The following is a 20,670-nucleotide window of genomic DNA, read 5'->3' on the forward strand; positions in this document are numbered from 1 at the left end:
AAACCCTGTGCTCTTAAACCCTGGCTGATGACATTTTAATGTCCTTTTTCAGGTCCTCTCTCTCACWGAAATACTGTGGCCATGTGTGCTTTTCTTGATTCTAGCTGCCRTCCGCTTCCAGGAGCCCCCAAAATACAAGGAAAACTGTATGTTCTGTTTCACTTGTGTTCTATTTTGGTTGCCTCTGCTTGTAGAAGTATTTAGCAAACACTAAAGACATCCTAGCAGGGGGGACTTAAATGTAGTGGAGTCAATGGAAAGAGTCCTGCAGTGGCATTCAATCTTGTCCAGCTATGGATCTGAGCAAACTCAGGTGGGAAAAAACGTAAGAAGTTTACGGTCTGACTCGTCAGACAAGTTTTAGACATTGACTTTCGAATAAGGTGGATTAATTGGGTTTTAGTTGCATTTATTTCTTTCTATTGAGTAATAGAATTCAGATGACTGGTTCAGAGGTGGATARTTTTCCAGTAGATATTAACAATTAGATAAGATGAACCTTAGCCCTATCTACTTCCTGGGATTTAGAATTTATATTTTGTTAAATTCTTCCATTTCCTTTAACACTTCAAAGCTTATTATGACTTCCTCCACCTTACAGAGCTCTTTTTGCTTTTATATTGTCAAAATATAACTTAATTTAGAAAATAATTATTGATGATGTTATAATCTATCCAGTTTATTATTCTGTTACTCACCAATATTAGTAAAATGGGGATAAACTAGCTTTAGCTACATTAAAAATAAGTTTGGTAAAACAGTTCTAGATCTACAGAGTGAAATATCTGAAGAAAATCTAGTCTGTGTTATACACATTTACTTCATGGAGAGATATGGTTAATTCCAGAGACATGGAAAAGTGGCTGTTTAGACAGTCTTGACTGATGTATGTTCAAACATTGCTGAATATGAATTCCTTCATCTTATGAAAGGCTGTGAAAAAATAAAAAATGCTACTTTGTGAAGAAGTCTATCTTGTAATCCAGGTCACATGATTTGGGCAGAGAGCATAGCAAGCACATGATACTGCAATARTGTTATTACCAGGATAATCAGCTTTTCAAAGACTGCTCTCAAATATCATATGTACCTTGTTRTCACAGTCTGACACAGGGGTTGCTCATTTTCTGTGGTGATTRAGTTTTTTAAATGAGACACCTGACATCGGTACAACTTCATTGCTTGCAGGTGACAAAGAGGTTTTTTAGGGCAAAGGAGCACAATGTGATGGTACAGTTTGCAATGCATTCTCACTGGTTGTAATTCTGCTGCTGCTTGGTTTTAGGTTACTTAGAAGCTCGTGATTTACCAAGCCGGGGCCTTTATCCTTTCATGCGGACCCTTTTCTGTAACGTTGGTTCAAAATGCAGGAATACCAGTTACACAACACAGAGACAGAGCCGCTTTGGGTAAGTTACGTGAGTTTTACAGAGCTGTCACTATCACTGTGCCTCTTTTTCTRCAGTAAAGGTTGTTACTGCCTTGTAGACAGGGAAAATAGGAGCATGGCTATTCTGTGCTAGAAGTTTCCTTCAGTGTTCTTATGAATGCAAAAGATGTAAGGCCTTAATTCTGTGTATTCCTAATATATTTTTGCTTTCTCCAGACATTTCATGCTGTTTTTGGATAGGAAACACTATTTGGGGGCAAAATTTTAGAGGTAACTTGTCATATTCTTGCCCTTTCACTGCTGCCATGTTGAAAGTGTACTTTTATCCATCATTAGAAAGTCTTTTATTACATGAGACTGAAACTGAGCATCAAAAGTATGTAGTATATGGATTTAAACTTTGAAAAGTTTGGGAGCATACATGATGGGAGAAGTGAACACAGAAAAACAAAACAAGAATAACTTTCACATAAAACCCCAAAAAGAGCCAAAAAGAACTAGAAGAAATTCTGTAATAAAAAAGAACTTAGAAAAAATCATTCATAAACAGGCCTCATCATAGGATTCTAGAATGGAGAAAGAAAAAAAGATTGATTTTAATCTGGAATTTTTTTTTAAGAAGTGTAGTAATTTCATCTACTTCAAAAATGTTGAAGAACATTGAGGTGCAAAGACATTTATGCAAATTGGCTTAAGGGTTTAGTCATAAATGACCTTTCATAATATAGAACCATGAAGTCGAAGTAGGGTGGGCTAATCAGAATATGTGTTTGTATATTTATTCTTAGAAAATTGAGAATATCCCCCAAAAGATCTGAGACGTCTGAGCCAGGTGTGTCAGAGCATCAAATATTTATGGTTTATTATATTAGAGGTTTACAGGTAGCAATAAATTCAGCATACAGCAAGTTGGAAAGCTTCAGTATYATAGTAATAGGCCATAATACTTATCTATTAATATAGATTATTTGCTCCAGTTATTTGTACATTTAAGGAATTGTTGATTGAGCATCAGGCCATGCAAAATAAATCTTGTTTATKGACAAACACTTTCTACATAAAGCCATTATTTGTTAGTATAACTGAAATCTTAAAAATTTAAGTCACTTTTRGATAAGATGTGTTATTACACAAAATGCAGCATTAAAAAAATATCAGCATTAAAACAAACAAACAAAAAATAAACAAAACAAAAAAAAAAACCCAGTTAAAATTATTGCATGACCACAGAGGTTCTAGTCCTTTCCCTGGGGCTATGGTCACCTTTCCTCTACTGCTCTGGATCATGGCAGCAGTTGCAGATAGGTGGTGTTGGGGTGATTATGGCAAGTCATGATCGGTAGTTCTTTACTGGGAGGAGTGTGGTGTTGATGGCTTCTTTTTCATTCCAGGGTGCACTTAGGGTCACTTATGTGACTAATGTACTTTTATACTTTGCTCATTTTCCATTGGCCTGTATCTTTGGGAGACATTCAAATTTATGTGGTGCACCTGAATATTTACATTATCTTTTACATATATTAGCTACCTGTTATTTTTTTTTTTCTTGATACCTAGAAATTGGCTTTGTCCTGCTGTAGTTCTGAATTTTAACTGAGCACTGGTGAATTTTTTGTAGCCATGGGGTCCTCAGTGCCTCAGTGTGCCCCACCTCTTATCATCCCAGATTCTCCAGTATCATACTCCSGTAGAGTTCATCAGGGTCCCTACTTCTCAAGGCCTCTACTGTTATACTGGGCCTGTGCTCTGCACTGCTTTTTTAATCATAAAAATCTCATTTTTCCACTGAATGGTCACTTGCTACTTCTATCTGTATAAGACTATGATGGCATTATACAGTGACAAATGAAACTACAGCAAATATCTGGAGTCACCTGGCTAGGAAAAAAAAATAAAGGGTAAAACTAACCCAAGTCAAAAGCAAAATACGACAAGTTCGGGCAAAGCAAAGGTGGCAAGCCTCTGTGCTGTGCTCTTTCAAACTCAGTAGAAAGCCTGTAGCCTGTTACTTGCAGTAGCAATACTATAATACTGGTTTGCAGAGTTGCAGTAAGTGTTGGCCTTTTAAAAAATTGTTCCCTAAAAGGGTAGTTTTTATTTACATCACTAGTTCAGATGCCATCTAAATGTGTTAAATTTTTAGAAACTATGAACTATATTGACTGCTCTGCATGATTATTTACACTGTTTTGACTGAACTGCCCAACTTATATTTCAGCTCATAAGAAAATCAGGAAAGAATTTCCTGAAGGCAGTCTTAGACCTACTTAAGAATGGGGGAAATTATTCAATGGCTTTCATTTTTTTCAACTGAAAGATAAAATGCATACATGTATTCATATTTATAGACTCAGAAGGCTACACTGAGTAGCATATAGCTTAGGTGAGGAAAAAAGCTGAAAAGGTAGGATGAAGTTCATTCTGAGGTCAGTCTGTTCCACCAGGTCCATCAGTATAAATTAAATCAACCTCAGGGTGGCTCTGACTTATGCTGGCTGCCAACAGCCGTAGGAATATAGACTGTCAGTCTGATCAGTCAAACATAATTGAATCCAGTGCCTGTTGACTGGAGACATGGGGTGGCATAGGAACAGCAATACCAATCATCTTCCCTTTAAGGATTTATATCAAACTATAAGTCAGATATAGGAACATTTTTTAACATCACTAAAACTGTTTATTAAGGGTGAATCGGACACTGTGTATAATTTGTATGGACATTAACCATTTGTTTTCACATTGGTGCTATCAGTTTGAAATGTCGTAGTTGTCTTCAGGAGAAAGTAGTTATATGGCTTCTATTGTAGCCTCCATGGAACCCATAAACCACCAAAAACGATTTGTCATTGAGCAGCTCCCACCATGAGGGGGGCTGAGCCCAGGCTGAAGTTATCCTGGTGCAGGCCATGCCCTCGCAGATGYGTCCCTGTCCCTTCAGGCAGTAACAGACTGTGATATGGTGACAAGATAAGCCAGATGTAGCCTACAACTACATTAACTTTGATTTGAAGCAAGGCCTGGCAYCTCCTCTAATGCCTTGGAAAGTGCYCATTTTTCAAGAGCTCTGTGGCTTTGCTACTTGCTCCTTTTTTCAGYCACTGCAAAAAGCTGCTGGCTGGCAGCTCACTGAAATGATTCCCTAGCCTTATACACCCAATGGTATCTTAGAGCAGAGGAGTAAGGAAGTATTCAGGAAATCCCATAGTAAAGGACAGTTTTCCCTGCTCTTTCCCAAATGTTCCACCCCCAACGCATCTGAGTAGAGAGCAGCACAAAACTGAAAGCATGCAAATAAGATAAAAACCACACAGCCCAAGGTTCTATGGCTTTACACCTTACACATTTCCATGCATGTGGGTAGAAACATAATTTCCCAGTACTCTGGATTCCATGGCAAATCTTGCAGGATGTGGTGGGGTTTGACCTTGTAGTCCAGCCTTCTAGATCTATGTTAGTTAGACTTCTGAAAGACTAAAAGAAAATTAAACTRTTCTCAGACTTAGAACAGCAAAGATCATGAAAGCAAGACTCTAAATTGTTATCTCTAAGCACATTAGTTTATTTCTCTTTATTTATTTGTAAATAGTAGAAGTCTGAGTTGCCTCATCCAGTAGATGTGTAGAGGCCCAGAACTGTCTCTGACACTTCTGCTGGATGAGCCACCCACACCCATGTGGTAGYTCTGTCTCCTTTCRTGCCTGACTGGGCTCCTGGACTCAYCCTTTTTTGGGCTGTCTCTGGACAGAGACCCCTGTGTCTGCCTGCACTCTGGGGTCCTGGGGGACAGTGAGGCCATGGACTCTCCCAGATTTGCTTTGGCTCCTAGCTTGGCTCCCTCCTGGAGCAGCCCTGCTCACACCAGTCCCTTTGTTCTTACTGTTCTAAACCTTTTGCTTTATCAGTACCTTGGTCCTTTTTGTTCTCCAGTGGAAGAGCATCAGAGGAGTTAATGTACAAGAGCAGATGTGAAAGAACAAAATCAAGGAAGATCTAAGCATCAGCGATAGTATTTGTGTAAGAATTGCTTAGAGGGTTAGATTTTTCTTTAATGAAGTGTATCTTGAAATGAGAACTAGTTCTGCAAGAAAGCTTATGGCTGCAGCAACTTACTGCAATATTGACMCTATGTCTGGGCCAGCTTTTGTAGTCTTGGGCTGTGTAGATGGAAAACAGAAAGAGAAGAATTCTTTGTGATCTTGCTTATAGATTGTCAGAGAGTTGGAGAGAAAAGGAAATTTAAACATGGCTTTTCTCCATTTTATAGCCAATTAAAAAGAACTTTTTTTTTTTTTTTTGGTTCTATATGTATTTTGGTCCATTTCATTCTAGGAAGGTTATAATTGTATCAGCATGGAAGAGAAAGATCTTTCTGTGAGAGACAGGCAGTATGTTGTTGTCCAGCTTGTGTACTGGTATTGAAGTCTCCAGGCTATCCTGCTATGGTGCAGAATAGAAGCCAGCTGGTGTTTTAATAATTTCTCTTGAAATTGCAATGTGGTGACAGGGGTAAGGCTGAGAGGAGTTTGTTTAGAGGCTTATGAAAATCACCAATCTAAATGGCATTTCGCATCATATCTAAGTTCTCAAATGAACWCAGAAACATTCTTATTGTCATCCTGAGTAACTGAGTAAATTGGACAGAATTAATGTTTCTGAGTCATAGCTTTAGGAAATGACAATAGCTTATACAATGCTCAAAGAGATACAGAGCCTTTTTGCTCTTTTGCAGCATTTTGTCATGGTCAATATTTGTACCAATGTATGTCTAGTTTGATTTCTGTCCTTATTAAATTTGTGGAAATGTACAGTGAAGACATGAACTAGCATGAATGATAATGAAATTTTATATGTACACTCCCCAACCTTTCTTCTGACACCTCAATTCTAATTATGTATGTCCTCTCCTATGAATTACTTACTGGCTTCCTCCTTTKGTCCTTTTTATTATCCTTGCTTGTCCTCTTAATTGTTCCTAGCAACTGCTGCTAGGAGTTTCCTTGGAACTTCCTTTACGCATACACACACAAGTCCATTAATGTTGCCTTCTGCTCCACAATGCACACATTGAAGGCTCTTTGGGAGAGTARCAGCACAACAATTAAGTATTGTTGGCACACTGTCTGAAAATTGTTTGCTTGGAACGTCTCTGTAGCTGGTTTTGAAGTGTCGTTTCTTATCTTTCTGGCAAGATGGTGACATCTTCCTGCAATTTTGTGTAACCTGTGYTGATTGGTAGTAATGTGTAGCGCTCTTGTTCGGAGATAAATGTGGTCCTCTATTACCATATTGAAAATACATAAAGTCCTTCAATCTCAGCACAGATATTCAGCAAATAAGACCTCTGTCATAATTCTACCTGTTTCATAAAACTGAGCCTGATAACCAGCATCATGCCTTTTGCTATTTCCCCTTCCAAAGGAGGCTGTTCTCAGTTACAAGAATAACCAGAGGAAGGACTGTGGCAATGACAGCAAAAGAGGGCATGAATGGCAGCTGGCTGACATGGCTTATGCCCTGGAAAGCCCCATAAAGCTAATAGCTCACACACTCACAAACAGCATATCCAAACAACTGGTTTTGTCCTGCTTGTGTTTGGGAAAGTCGTGCTTCTGTGGGTTTTTCAGATTGCACGTGTATCTTCTCTTCTGTAATAGCCAGGCCTTATGCCTGGGATTTGTTCCTTTTACTATATCCTAAATATCGACACCCCCTATAGTTTCACAGCTCCCTCTCCACTTTCACAGTCAACTTGCTTTTCCCTGTACTTTGCCCTGTAGCTCTTCAGAGCCACCAAATGCTGCCAATTGTTTTCTTAAATGTTTCTAGTCTGTATATCTTCCCCGTCCCATTTCCCCTGCCCCATGTACTCTGTGGGAACTCACACGGCAGTAGCTTGTGTTCCTAGTCTTCCAGCCTGGGAATAGTGAAAGGACAGCCCAGCAGAGTGTGCTGTCAATTCAGCCTCTGTTATCTGGTGTGCTTCTGCTATGCATCAAGCAGGTGGCTAAAGCACAGAAAATTAGGTGCCAAGAGGACTTTTTTGTTGTTTCCCTGCTGTTTATCCCAAGATTTGCAGTTCAAAGGTGGAGCACAGTCAGTGATGGAGGGCGAGGAGAGGGAGTTACTGATTTTCCCCACCACTGCTATCTGTGTCCTCTGCTGCAGACAGGGAGGCCAGGCAGCCACAGCAGATCCTRGAGACAGCATTAAATCCTGCTGTGTGCTGCTACATAAGTGAGGTGGCCTTTTTTCCCAGAGCATTGTTGTTGCAATGTTTCTAAAACAGGTACGTTTGTAGATGGGGATGCAAGTCTTGGGTCTAGTTTGGAGGGAAAGTAATGTGGGTTCGAATCCTGCCCTTATGTTCCACTTCTTCAAACACTTATTATTTTAAATGAACTTTTTAGGAGAGTTTAGTTGTCTATTTTAAGTTTAGCAAGTATTGGAAAAAACGGAACAAAACTTAACACAACCACTCCCTCAAAACCTCCCCAAAACCCTCAAAACAACTAAAACATCTGAAAAATCCCACAGAAGCTGAGCTTGAGTTCTGGTTATTTAATGTTCTGACTGTGGTTGTTGTAGTTGTTGGCAAGTTCTGGCTTCTTTTCATGCTCAAAAAGCATAGTGCTAGGGCATTTTCAGTTCCAGCTCTTTGCCAAACACGAGTGTTTTCAGCTATCTGAAAGTTTGGGCAGTGGGAGTGTTAGTAATATTGGAATTTAAGTGGTAGTTTTCAAAGACAGGAGCTAAAATGCAACTTCTAATTACCCTAAAATTCACCTTGTGAACAGAAACCTGCTTTTAAAAATTCAATTTAAAAGGGGAAAATATGTGTTGAGAAATTGTTCTACCTTTAGCCCACTGAAATTAGAGGATGGTGAAAGAGTTTTCCAAAATCCTAGTGGCTGTCAGCCAAGTTGGGATCAAAATAAGCTGTACTGAAGCAATTAAGAACTTGATGGTTTTAAGATTAAATTTTCTTCATTTCCCTTAATCTAAAGTTGTAGACAGTTCTGTGGGTATCTGACAAATGAGGATCAGAGAGGGAGAGAAAGAGAAATGAGAGAATCAGAAAGTGGTGGCGGATAGTTTTCTTTAATTTCTTTAATGAATTGATATCATTAGGCTTTTCTTTCAATAAACAGAAATTGTGCTGAAAGCAAGTATTGGCATATAAGCTTGATAGGAAAGGTGTGTAACTCTTTATTGTATTTTTGTAAGTGGGATAGGACAAGAGGCAATGGACAGAACAGATACACACAAAATTCTACCTAAATGTGAGGAAGAACTTCTTTACTGTGTGAGTGACTGGGGTACTGGAGGTTGCCCAGAGATGTTGTGGAGTCTRCCTCACTGAAGATATTTGAGAACCACTTGGACACAATCCTGTGCCATGTGCTCTAGGATGATCCTGCTTGAGCAGGGAGGTTGAACCAGATGATCCACTGAGGTCCTTCTAACCTGATCCATTCTGTGGTTCTGTGGCAGTTAATGTGCTCCTAATACAGAATAGAAATGTTTTTGCTAGACAGGATTCAGCTCTTAAGAGCATTTGAATCTCCTATAATATAAACCAGACTTCAACTGAGCAGTAACATGCTAAATATAATTATTCCCTTGTTTATGGTGTTTTAGGAGAATCTAAGTAATTTTGTCCTGTGAAGAGGAGTTTAAATGACTCTGACTTCTTTTTTCATTTAAAAGTATTGTTAGAAAGTTGTGCTGTTGAGTAGTCACCAGATAGCAATGTGATAGAGATAACAGAGATAGCATTTACCAGGGGTATGTCTGCAAGCTAAAATCGGGAAAATGCTCGTAGTAAGAATAAAATACTATTTTTACAGGTGGCTTCATGTGTTTRAAAAAAAAAAAAAACCAAAAAACGAAAAGCCCTAATAACTTAGATGTAATAGGAAAGCTTGAAATTTCCTATCAAAGAACTGTCACCTAGACACATAATAAACCAAGAGAGAAAAGTTGAATGTGTTCAGAAACACTGAAGACTTTTTTGGATGTGTCTGCACACGGCTGCTGCCGGAATTGGCATAGGTGACCTCAGCAATTTTTCATTCCCCTTTTTCCTGAGGTTTTGAGACTCAGTGCTGCAACTTGCATGCCAATGAATGGAACTAAATATAAATTGTATAAATCCATAGTTGTTAAAAAAAGATTAGAATAGTACTGTGAGTATATACACATTTTCCAACTGCTTGATTTCAGTATATTAATCTGTCATCTGTCCCTTTTTTTTCTGTCAAAAATTAGTGCAAGCCCCCAAAGTGGTCCAGAGAGAGCCACTGGACCTGATCTAGACTTCATGGAAGAGATAGAAGAACTTGCAAAGGAATTTATTGATACTACAGAGAAAGCCATGGCCTTAGAAAAGCTATGGGAGGAAAATTCAAGGCTCTCAGGTAATCTGCAATCTTTCTGAAAATGAATTTCTTTGCTTATCAGGTAGCAATAGCCATAAAACAAAATAATAATTTGATTTTTAAAATTAAGCAACTATAATTTTAGCTGATCTAAGAAAAGTTACTTTTATGATTAATATTGCTATGGTCATCAAAATGATCAGAAAGAAAAGTTAGCTTTCTAAAACTGTGCTCTTGTATACTTGAGAGTTAAGAAAACATCGAGATAAAGCTTAAATGATAAGGATTATAATCAGAGTACAATGCTCTGTCATGCATTCAAAAGTAGTTTATGAGGATTTTGCTTTCCCTCTCCGTGTTTTTCCGTTGTACTAAAGAGTACAGGAATGGAAAAAAACAGTAGCTCACACCTGGTGACCTTCAGTCTTGCAGAGAAAAGAGTGAGACTGGAGACAGCAGGGTCTGAGYCTCTTGTTCCATTTCCACCCATATTGCACAGCCTTGCTGCTGGAGCAAGGGGGCACTGAAGTCTTGCACTACCCTGCCTTTCTGGCTGAGTTTTGAAGCAGAATGATTTAGGTGAAATGGTAGTTTTCATGCCTGGCCATCTGGCAGCTAACGCATTCTTCTAGTGTTGATATGATGCTTTTGCCTCACTAAAAAATGAACAGTAAGCAATGTCTTAGATTTTTTTGTGATTACAGTAAAAGTATTGGAAGCACAAAAAATCAAATGGATCCCTATCTTTGGGATATTAGTTGCTTCATGTGCCTTTACTTCTGTAGAAATACCCTTTGTGCACTGCTTACAGTTGCTTATATTATTTATTCCTCAAAAGATAATAATGCTTCTCTTTAAAGGAAAATATTTCATTTTGCAGGGCTCCATAATATCACCACTTTTCTTACTGTAAGTATTTTTTACAGTCTATTTCTAGGTTACAGTTCTGGGGTTTGATACATCTTTATTGTAAAGATACAGGATGCAAAGTAATTTGTATCCTGACAAGTTTCAGTAAAATATCTTTAAAAAAAAATTATGTGCTTGAAGGAAAACATCATGTCTTGTAAATCTGATAGATGTTCACTGGTTTCTAGATTACTTACTTAAACCAGTCTAGGTTGTTAATAGCTGAAATCCACTTGCAGGCAATTTTTATTATTAGGAGCAATTTACAAGTGCATCTGCCAGATGTATTTTTTCCATATTTGATTSATTGTTACTGCTACTTCATGAAACCTAGATTTCCAGTTTGTAACTTGAAATTAGATGGCGTTTTTATAGTAACGTTTTTAATTGCTCATTAGATCATTGATTGAAAGGAGCCATATCAATTTGAAAGTTCATTTCTGGAGTGGAATATAGAATAGAAAGAGTGTATTTCTCAACACTAAGGAAATATTTAGTTGTCAGTAGCTGATCATTATAAGAGATTGTACATACAAGCTTTTTTTTTTTATAAACCATGCTCATGTCACCATTATGAAAAAAGGTCCTAGTGAAACAGTAATTTAGAGAGGCAAAGACTGCATAAGAAACAGGTGTGATAAATCCTGTTTTGCATAATATRTAGTCCTGTAAAAGAAGTTGTGTTATCCCAGTCAGTTAATCTTTAAATACCCATTATAAATTATTATTTGAGACCCCCACAAACYCTGCTGTGAGTTGTGAAGCAAGGATGGCCTGGCCTGGGCAATCCTGCCCTGGACTTAGAAATTCACTGCTGGGCTAAAGAGTTCCTTGTGCTTGAGRTCTCAAAGGTAATCTTTCTCTTGGGAGAGGGTTACACTTCTGAGCAGAAAGAGATTCCTTAGATTTTCTTCCAGCCCCATTTTTCCATGAGAGCAGAAACTTACCAGAAACAAAGTTTCCATAAGTTCAAAGTACCACCAAAATAATGTGGTATAGTACCAAATCTAGAGGAATATTTCTACTTTGGAAAAATATATGGAATGGTTTAAAATTCAAGCAAGTCAGGGAAATTACAGGCACCTGCTGCTTTATTTTTTTCTTCTGTTAATGGAAGTGTTGCATGTAATTTTTTCTTTTCAAGATGGATTTGAATGAAGCAGAGAAAATTATTTCTAGAGCAGAAAATCTGTACAAGCAACCATATTTCTGGAACCTTCTACATTCACTCCCTCATCTTGAATGGAACAGCTTTTATACAGAAGATGAATTAGCTATCATAACACAATTTCTACAAGTTATTCAAAAGTAAGTACTTTTACATTCTTGAAAGTATTYTATCATAAAATTCTAACTGCAATTCTTGTTCTCTCTGGCTTAATACTTAATAAAATGGGCATCCTTATCAGTGCAAAGGATCTAACATTTTGTTCTCTCTGCCAGATTGGGCTTTTATAGAACTGTGTTAGGAGTTTTCACCCACACTATTTCCTTTATAACTGTGTTTTTCATCCCTGCCAAACTCAACAGAGATGCCCTAGGAGACTTTGATAAGCAGCTTCATGTTAGCAATGCCTGAAATTATCCCATCATATAATATGGCTTTGAAATTTGTAAAGTGTTTTGGGGGCCTTTGAAAGACAGAATATGAATACCAGAAAAAAATAGATTTGATCCAAATCAGATCTGAAWGTATGTAGCACTTGGTCAATATCAGGAAAATTACTCAATTTTGTTTCTTAAGCCTCTTGGTATCGAAATAGCTTTAGCTCTTCTCTTGCAAGAAATGAAGCGGTAAGAAAAAGCCCCCATTGACTGTATTCCGAATCAGGTAAAAGACAGTTGGATTCAGAGGAAGACATAGAATCAAAGCATAGACCAAGGCACATATCTATTGGAATTTGCAGTAAAATAAGGTAATTGTTAGGTAAAATTCAGAAGTGCATTTGTCATTGTAGGCAATTTGTTGTAATCGGTTGATAGGTAATTGTCACTATAGTGAAATAACAATCATAAAGCTGGAGAAGGCCTCTGTGCCTGTGCAAGACTGGCCATATACCTCACCAGCCTTAGCCCATGGGRGAGCAGGGRCCCAAASACCCCATGAATGAGAAGTTACTGTGCTCTTCTGTCATCCTTTAGCATCCCACTGTCATTTTTTTTTTTTTTTTCTCTAATTAAAAATCTCAACAAACCAAATCAAACCAAAAAACCCAATCATATATGAAGGATATAATGGCATAACATTTTCAAACTGGGAAATAAGCCTCTCTTACTATATATGGATTGTACCTATGTTCATGCTTGATTTTTAAAATTTATTTATTTTTCCCTTATGCCTGAATAATTTGTAACCTTATTCCAGCTTGTTCTCTGAGCTGTTARCATGCAAAACTGCATTAGCTGTGCTTGTATCCCCAAAGCAGAATTATTTTCTGGAAGGTTTGCAAACTCTCAGTGTCTGAGTATTTGTGAGGTCAAGCAGAAACCTGGTTGTAAGTTTATGCCTATTTTTTTCTTCTTCAGCAGGARTAAGCACACATAGGAGTAACCACTGGCTGCTGTTCTGGGTGAAGTTATGAACTGGTTAATAAAATCTCAGCAGCAATTTCTCTATCTTGAAGCTATAGCATGGACAGAGTGACAAGGGGACAAAAGTGAAGGGTGCCCATAGTTATGGTGTTTGTCTTCCCATGTTGTAACTACTAGRCATACATTCCTGGTTCTAGGAAGCATCTGCATATTGATGAAAAGGAGGGAATTAATTCTTGGTTTTGTGTTGCTTACATGCACAACTTTTGCTTTACTTAAATTGTTTTCAGGTCGATCCCTGTGTCCTTCTGCCCTCATTTTATTTTCTTCCTGTCCTGTGGGAAAAGGGAGTAAATGAGCAGCTGTGTAGGTGCTTGGCAGCCATCTGGGGTCAACCCACAAGTGATTAGTAGAAGGACAGTCAGATGTTACATATGGGTTTTGGTGKTTTTGTTTGTTTGGGTTTTTTTKAAAGATTTCAGTGTCTTTCATTGACCAAATTTGCCATCATTAATGCAATTTGGACAGCAAAGTGCAAAACCCAATGCATGTTTCTTGACTAGCTTCATATTACTATACTGTGTCCTAAGGCAGAATTTAGCCAGCAGAAATGTTCTAAATTTATATCTCCTTCTTTCCGGTTTGTACATTCTTGCTGTGTCACTCAGAGGTACTTAACAGAGACTTTTAACATCTATGTGACTGGCTTTGGATTTCTGTGGTTGGTTGTGGTTTGTTTTTTTTTTTTTTTTTTTTTTAATTTCTTTTTGTGAATGTTGAAAACTGATGACCCACTCTGGTAAACTGGATTCTTATTCATGTAGTAAGAAATTATTACTCTGTAGAAAATAACTGGTAAATTTGACATAAATCTTAAGTAATAAATTAYAGGTACATTAACAGATTTTTTTTTCACAGCTTGGGTGACTGGGACTTGTAAGCAATTCAATAGACTTATTTTTATCAAKACATTCTGTAATGTGCTTTGTTTAACTTCTTGTGACGATAAGTATTATGTCACTTTAAAAATAAGGTTTTTTTTCTAGAGACTGACTGAAGTAAAATGTAAGTATTCTGTGTTGATCCTGTCTTGTTGTGGAGATAACAGAGAATGTTTGTRGTGGTTTGCTCTTATTTTTGCTAACCTATTTTTCTTTTTTTTAAGAGGACATTGGTCCTCTCAGGAGACATTTTCTTAATGGAAATTGACTGATAATCTAACGGTAAAATCTCAATTTTTGTTTTGTTCATTTAAACTCTAATTTAATAAAATATTGATTTTTCAACAGTAGAAAAAGTGTTTTATTATTCAGTTACTTGAATGTTGTCTCTATCCAGCAAGACCTCTCTGATTTTTTGGCTGTATGGAGAGATTTATTTTTSTTTTATTTTTTTCACTTTCAGTACSTTAGCATCATKGAAAGATTTAGCTATGATGCCACTKGGCCAAAGTTTCTATGAAGTGATGAAAACAGCCCTGAATTTAACTGCTGCATCAGTACAGGATAGGCACTTAGAAGGTGAGAAATATTCAGATTTTCTTTGAAGTACCTCATTAGCAAGCTGGAAATGTACGATAGTAATTGTTGGAGCTTCTGTTAAGTTCCCGATTCCCAGGGTATTGCTGTAGCCATTCTTTACTGATCTGCTTTTTAAATACTAGTAACTAAATTTTATCAGACTCTGGCAACTATCAGATAAAGCACTCTGGTCTAATATAAGCTGTTTAGAATAGTCTCTCAGTGGTGAATTTTGGAGAGAGATAAATCAATACAAAGGATAGTTTCCTTCATTTGATAGAAGGAGAGCATTTTGTTTTGGACATGCATGTTAAGCATTATGACTGGTTTACTTTAAGCTTCATTCTTCAGTTGTCATAAATTCTGCTCTCAGCTGAAGGGCTACATTTATCCATCAGCTGCTTCACTGATGGAAAAATGAGTTCCATTCCACCAAATGGAATATGAGTTTAATTGGAGAAGGTAAGCTGGCCCCAGGAAAACTYCTCAAAAAAAGGTCAGGAGCAAGTTTCATGGGCAAACTGGAGCACACTACATATTGGTGCAGTTGTCTGCTTGGCATGGAAGGTGAAGCTAAGAGTAACATGCAGTCTAAATCCCACTTCACCTGCCAAAAGGAAGGCTGAAGTCATACAAAGGTGATGTGCTGGAGCTCTGGTACAGAGGRTGAATTTGAATCCTCAGGAACTTTTTCAACAGGTATTCTCCTGTTGCTCTCATTCCCAGTAATGATTCACATCCAGTCTACCCACACACATTTACATAACTCTGCAGTTCAGAATGGCACCCTGCTGTTTTTGCTGGCAATCACTGTGCAGAGGCAGCTCACCATCATTATATCAACTGCTGAAATGYCATCACATTAACTGACCTTAGCACTAGTACAATCATGGATTTTATCGTAGGTAAATTACTGTTCAGGTACACACTTGCTACTGCCTCTCAAAAAGCTGAGAATGTGGTACATAGATATCAACAAGTATGAACCATGCAGAAACTACATGGGAAAAAAGAGAAGGAATTACATAAACAAAAAGTTTCCTTTYTTTCAGGTTTTCAATACAATCTTTCTCTCCGGGATGTTTTGTGGAATCCTCTCACTGTGAAAAGAGAACTTGAATCCAGGTTTGGTTTTGATGGTCCTCATGTTGAGAAGCTGCTAAGTTATACAGCACAATTAACAAAGGTAAATTAGCTGAAAGTTTCAATGCCATTCTCTTTGATTTTTTTTTATTTGTACCCTGAAGGGATTTTCCTGTATTACAAATCTTAGATTTGTGAAGCAGCTACAAGGTTGTTAAATATCCTGGCTTCATTCCCRTCAGAAGAAATGTATTTAGCTTCAGCTAAAATTTCTGTAGATACTGATAGGTCTAGTTGTGTACACTAATGAATTTATGCTTCTCTGAAGTCACAACTGTGTATGGCAGAGTCCTGAGTTTATTATCCACTCCTGCAGAGAATTCTGAGGATTGCTACACTAAGCTTTTAAACCAAATCCTTAATTTGAATCTGCAAGGATTAGCTTGTSTGGTAGTATTTTTCATCTGGTTTGCTGAACAAAGAATGCCTGTCTCTTCTGTGTGTAAATTAAGTGCACCAAGAGKCCTTTCTTCTCAGTTGTGCAGTCTTGATATGAATGTATTAGACTGAGTTTTCTCAGTGGTGCTTAATCAAATATATTGATAATGCWTCACTTTTAGAAGAAAATCTCTTTCCTCAAAGGGGGTTTTCTAAAGTATCCTCTAGACCAAAGTGGTCTGTTGAAGCAGTCTGGTTTTAAATGCTTTGAAATGTCATTTGAATTCTTTAAGTCCATGGTTTTTCTAATAGAACATGTTGGTGTTTATGTGAAATCCATTTGTTCTTTGCAAAGCAGTATGGTTTAGAGTTATATTTCAGAAGGGTTCATTGTAAAAATAGCAGATTTAACAAAAGGATAAACTATTGACCCTTGACTTTTGAATGGCCWTATAATGAAATATCAGTAATGGTCTATTTGTTCAACTGAACTGAATTCAGTTGCACCTTGGTAGCTATGGTTGGCTGTGAAATCGCAGGTTACTCACTTGCTAACTATTTAAGCTAATACTTTAATATTTTGTGCTTGTGTTAGAACATCGAAGACCACCAAAAGGTATGAAAGCAAATATGGAAACCTCAATAATGTTTGTTTCAAGCCCTTTAATTCTGGATCTAATGYCCCATTTTGTTTGGTGACAAAACATATGCAAAACTTTTTATGAATTCTCTAGTCAAAGTTGGAAGGAGCTGGGATGTGAAATGTCTGAGAAGGGCAATAACAAAATTTAAATGTGTGGAATTATTTTTGTAAGCTTTAATAATATTTATATGCTTGGGGACACTTAATCTTTCATCATAAATTTAAACATTGGTCTATGAGGAAAAAACTCTTCTCTTGGCCATTCTCTTGAAAACCACCAACCTCAATTTAAAACTAGTCTGCTGCATGTAATTACTGGTTGAGATGTGTCATTGTATTAAGTACTTTTTATATGAGTAATTTTTATACTTGTGAAGTTGTTTCAATATAGTTATTCTACTGTAGGGGTAATGTGTCCTGGTCAACTTAATTCAGCACCAGCCTGCAAATTACTATAGAAGTAGCTACACTGGCTTAGCTACARGGTGAAAATTCCTTGCCTATAAAGGTCTCATCATTCTGCCTGCTGTAGGAGCACCTTAATGGGGCCATTGGTATTTTACACAGCAACCTGCATGTCAGGTACTTGAAATATGTATTCTGGAATATGAGGCTGGACTAAATGGGCTTTTTTCTCACTGAAGAGGCTATGTGCTATTCTTATTTTCACCAGATAAGTAAGTTGATAGGAGAGAAAACACTCAGCAGGTCTCTTGAAATACTCATCAGTTGCTTGTGTCCTTGCCAGATTCCCACCACAGAGACACTGGAGCAGTTTGTGTGCTCTGCTCTGGCTCTTGTGCCAGAAGATGAAGCAAACAAAGAGAATAATGGAGAGGACTGTAATTCTGCACGGCAGGAAGCCAAACTGTATCTTGTTCATGCTGTCAGCAAGCTCAGACTCTATGCACAGGTAACTTTAATAAGTTAATAGATTGAATWCCTAATTTTTGCACATAAATTGTCAGCAGTAACTCGCTTAAAAGATCCAAGTTATCTATTAAATGTTTTTTTCATGAGCTTTCTTGCTAATAAAATTAAGCATTCTTTATAAAGAACCATTACAGTAGCAGTATAATCTATCATCATGTGTCCACTTAATCAGATTTTCTCATTAACTGAAATTCAGATTTGACATCTGATAGGAAATTTAATTAAATATACTGCAATGAAGAGACCAGTCTGAGGGAAGACCCATTTACAGTCCCACCTGAGACTGAATGTTGAGCAAAACTGAAAGGTGACTAGAGGAGTACACCAGTATTTAACTAATTTATTTATTATTCTCCTCCATGGTCTCTGGCCATAGTGGCTGAAGCAGGATATAAGTAAACCGCCAGTATAACATTTTAAAATTTTGATCTGGCAGAATAGCTTAGCATGTAGTCTCTATAATAGCATATATGTAGCTGCATGGAGAAAAAGATAAAACATTCAGATGTTTTCCTAAGGAAAAACACATAGCTTCCTTAACACTGGTTTTTATACTGAAATATGTTGATTTTTTCCATTAAAAAATTGTCAAGCTGCTCTGGAGATGTTTGCAATATCATCTAAAGAAAACATGTATAACTTCCCATGTATTTCCTCAAAAATACAATCTTTGCTAAGGTTTTCCTTCTGTATGATGACTTGAAGCAATAATTTAATGTGATTGACAAAAYGAATGCACTAATTCCTAGGTAGGAAATTCCAGTAAGAATTTCARCCATGATTTAAAAACTCTTAGCAAGGGCTGACATTTTTATGATGGGAACTTGAGGCTGCTGGCCACTGTGAATTTTCTTGATGAAYAAAATATCTCTTAGAGTAAACCTGATATATTCATTCGGCATTAGAAAGAAAAGTAAAGGTGGAGGCAAGGAAAGAAGTCAGTAGGTTTGGCCAGGCCTTTGTGTTCTTTTTTCCTGGGCTACACAATGGGAGCATGCATGCTCCTTCACTGTCTCTTGCCAAAAATATTAAGGCTGATATATTCCATCATATTGGAAGTGTAGGCAGAAGTCAGGTAAAGGAAGCCTAAGTAATTGGCTTTAGAGGTCAGCTTTTGGTTASTTTCAGTCTCAGGTCATCTTTTTACCATTCCGGGGTCTTTGGAGAAGGTCAGCCTCACAAAGGATGTCAGTTGTTTGTATAATGTAGCATGGTACATTGCCAATTTGGAGGTCTGTCAAAACTGTATGGAAAATCAACCTTTGTCTGGTCAGTTGTTTCAGAGTCTAGAGAGGTCATTAGGGAGAAGTTTTACTATCATTGCTAGTTGTTTGAATTATTTTAAAGACATTAAAATGATGTGTACTAAATTAGAAAGCTTTGATTCTCTAACAAGGTGTTCTGTTTTGCATTTAATCCATTAGATATTTGAGCAATGGCTCAGCAGCAGCAGTCTCTCTCAGAATCTCCTYCTGGAAATTAGAAGAATCATGGTTGAGTTAATGTCTCAGCTTCTAGATGACAGGGAAGCCAGAAAACTTTTTTCAGAGATAAATACCCTGATGCAGCAATGGAATGAGAAATCAGATGCTTATTTTTCAGAAGGATATGTTTCATCTCATGATTGGTAAATTATACTTATCTTTCTGCAACTTTTCTTATGAAATTAGATCGACCTGAATATTCACTTTCATTTTGCATTTAATTGATTTCTGATTTTTGTCTGTTTATTTTTTATTCTGTAGTTCAAAACCTTGTATACAGTCAAATAATTGTGCTGATGCTGACACACTCTGGAAAAGAAATTAAGTGTGTGCTTCAGAGTGTAGCTGTGCTTACAGGTTCAGCAAAAGAACTGGCAACTACATGATCAGGACTCTCAAGAATCAGCAGCTGTGGATAATTGGCATTTTGAACTAGGACCTGGATTCTTTATCTTGTTCTGCAAACAAARTTTAATTCCCACAAGTAGCTGCTGTTACTCAGTAATAATTCTCATRTATAGCAAGTCCAGTGTATGTGAAATATTTTGAATTTTTATTGCAAAAGTTAAAGTTGGGTGTGCAGGATAACAGAAACCTAGAGCAACAACTACAGCCTATGGAAAACAGGAAAAGAATTTTGAACATGTAGAATGAGCTGACCTAGATATGTAGTTTGCAGTCTCATCCAGGGCTCTCTGAGTCCCTGATTTCTTTTCATGTTTTTGAATTTTTCTTATAGTTCTCTAGTTTATCACTTAATGCAAATGTAAATGCAGTTTATATGAGGATGTGGCTGTTAAGTCCTGCACTTAAGAATGGTATGCTTTGTCAAGCTGTTCAAAATTCTTTTCCTGTTTTCCATGATCTGGAAGGTTCTACAGAGGACTTAGGCTGTACATAAAGGGAGTTAATGTTTGTCAGAGTTGGCAGAGCCTCAAGAAAAGTGTATGGCAGAGCACAGGAGCTGATACTTCCCTCTTTCTAACTTCACCCTGGATGACTTGCATCACTTCTGGGAGTTACAGCATTGACCTCAATTTGGCATTGGTTGTAATCACTTGTTCATACCAAACACTGTAACTGGGAGAAATATAATTCATGCTACACAAATCAACACGTGAGAATAAATCTGAAAAATACAATCCATTATCAACTACTAAGAGAGAAGTTGCAGTCAAGTTGTTCAACARTTTAGTAGTAGTGTGTTTTGAAATTTGGTTCTTATATATTAGCAGTTTTACCTTTTTGTTTGCTGTACACAATGTTTTTGTGCTTTACCTCTGTTGATTGCAGTGTCTGGAGAGAAAGAAAATATAATTAAGATATTTTCAGCTTGAGGCCTTTGCACTCAAAGGCTTTT

At 37.2% G+C, this 20,670-nt stretch overlaps 1 protein-coding gene across 1 annotated transcript in view; it reads left to right on the forward strand.

Moving 5' to 3' along the window:
- The window catches only part of ABCA13 (ATP binding cassette subfamily A member 13), a 171,143-nt gene that overhangs the window by 4,594 nt on the left and 145,879 nt on the right, over window positions 1-20,670 (forward strand). The window contains exons 2-10 of the mRNA XM_057370805.1: window positions 53-146; window positions 1,286-1,409; window positions 9,659-9,807; window positions 10,649-10,677; window positions 11,822-11,985; window positions 14,614-14,729; window positions 15,782-15,915; window positions 17,642-17,806; window positions 19,251-19,453. Of these exons, the coding sequence (XP_057226788.1) occupies window positions 53-146; window positions 1,286-1,409; window positions 9,659-9,807; window positions 10,649-10,677; window positions 11,822-11,985; window positions 14,614-14,729; window positions 15,782-15,915; window positions 17,642-17,806; window positions 19,251-19,453 (1,178 nt within the window). The remainder of the gene's footprint in view (window positions 1-52; window positions 147-1,285; window positions 1,410-9,658; window positions 9,808-10,648; window positions 10,678-11,821; window positions 11,986-14,613; window positions 14,730-15,781; window positions 15,916-17,641; window positions 17,807-19,250; window positions 19,454-20,670) is intronic.

The sequence above is a fragment of the Malurus melanocephalus genome, unplaced genomic scaffold (assembly GCF_030028575.1).
Source record: "Malurus melanocephalus ecotype Western Australia unplaced genomic scaffold, MMel_1.1 scaffold_133, whole genome shotgun sequence".
In the NCBI taxonomy this organism is placed as follows: domain Eukaryota; kingdom Metazoa; phylum Chordata; class Aves; order Passeriformes; family Maluridae; genus Malurus; species Malurus melanocephalus.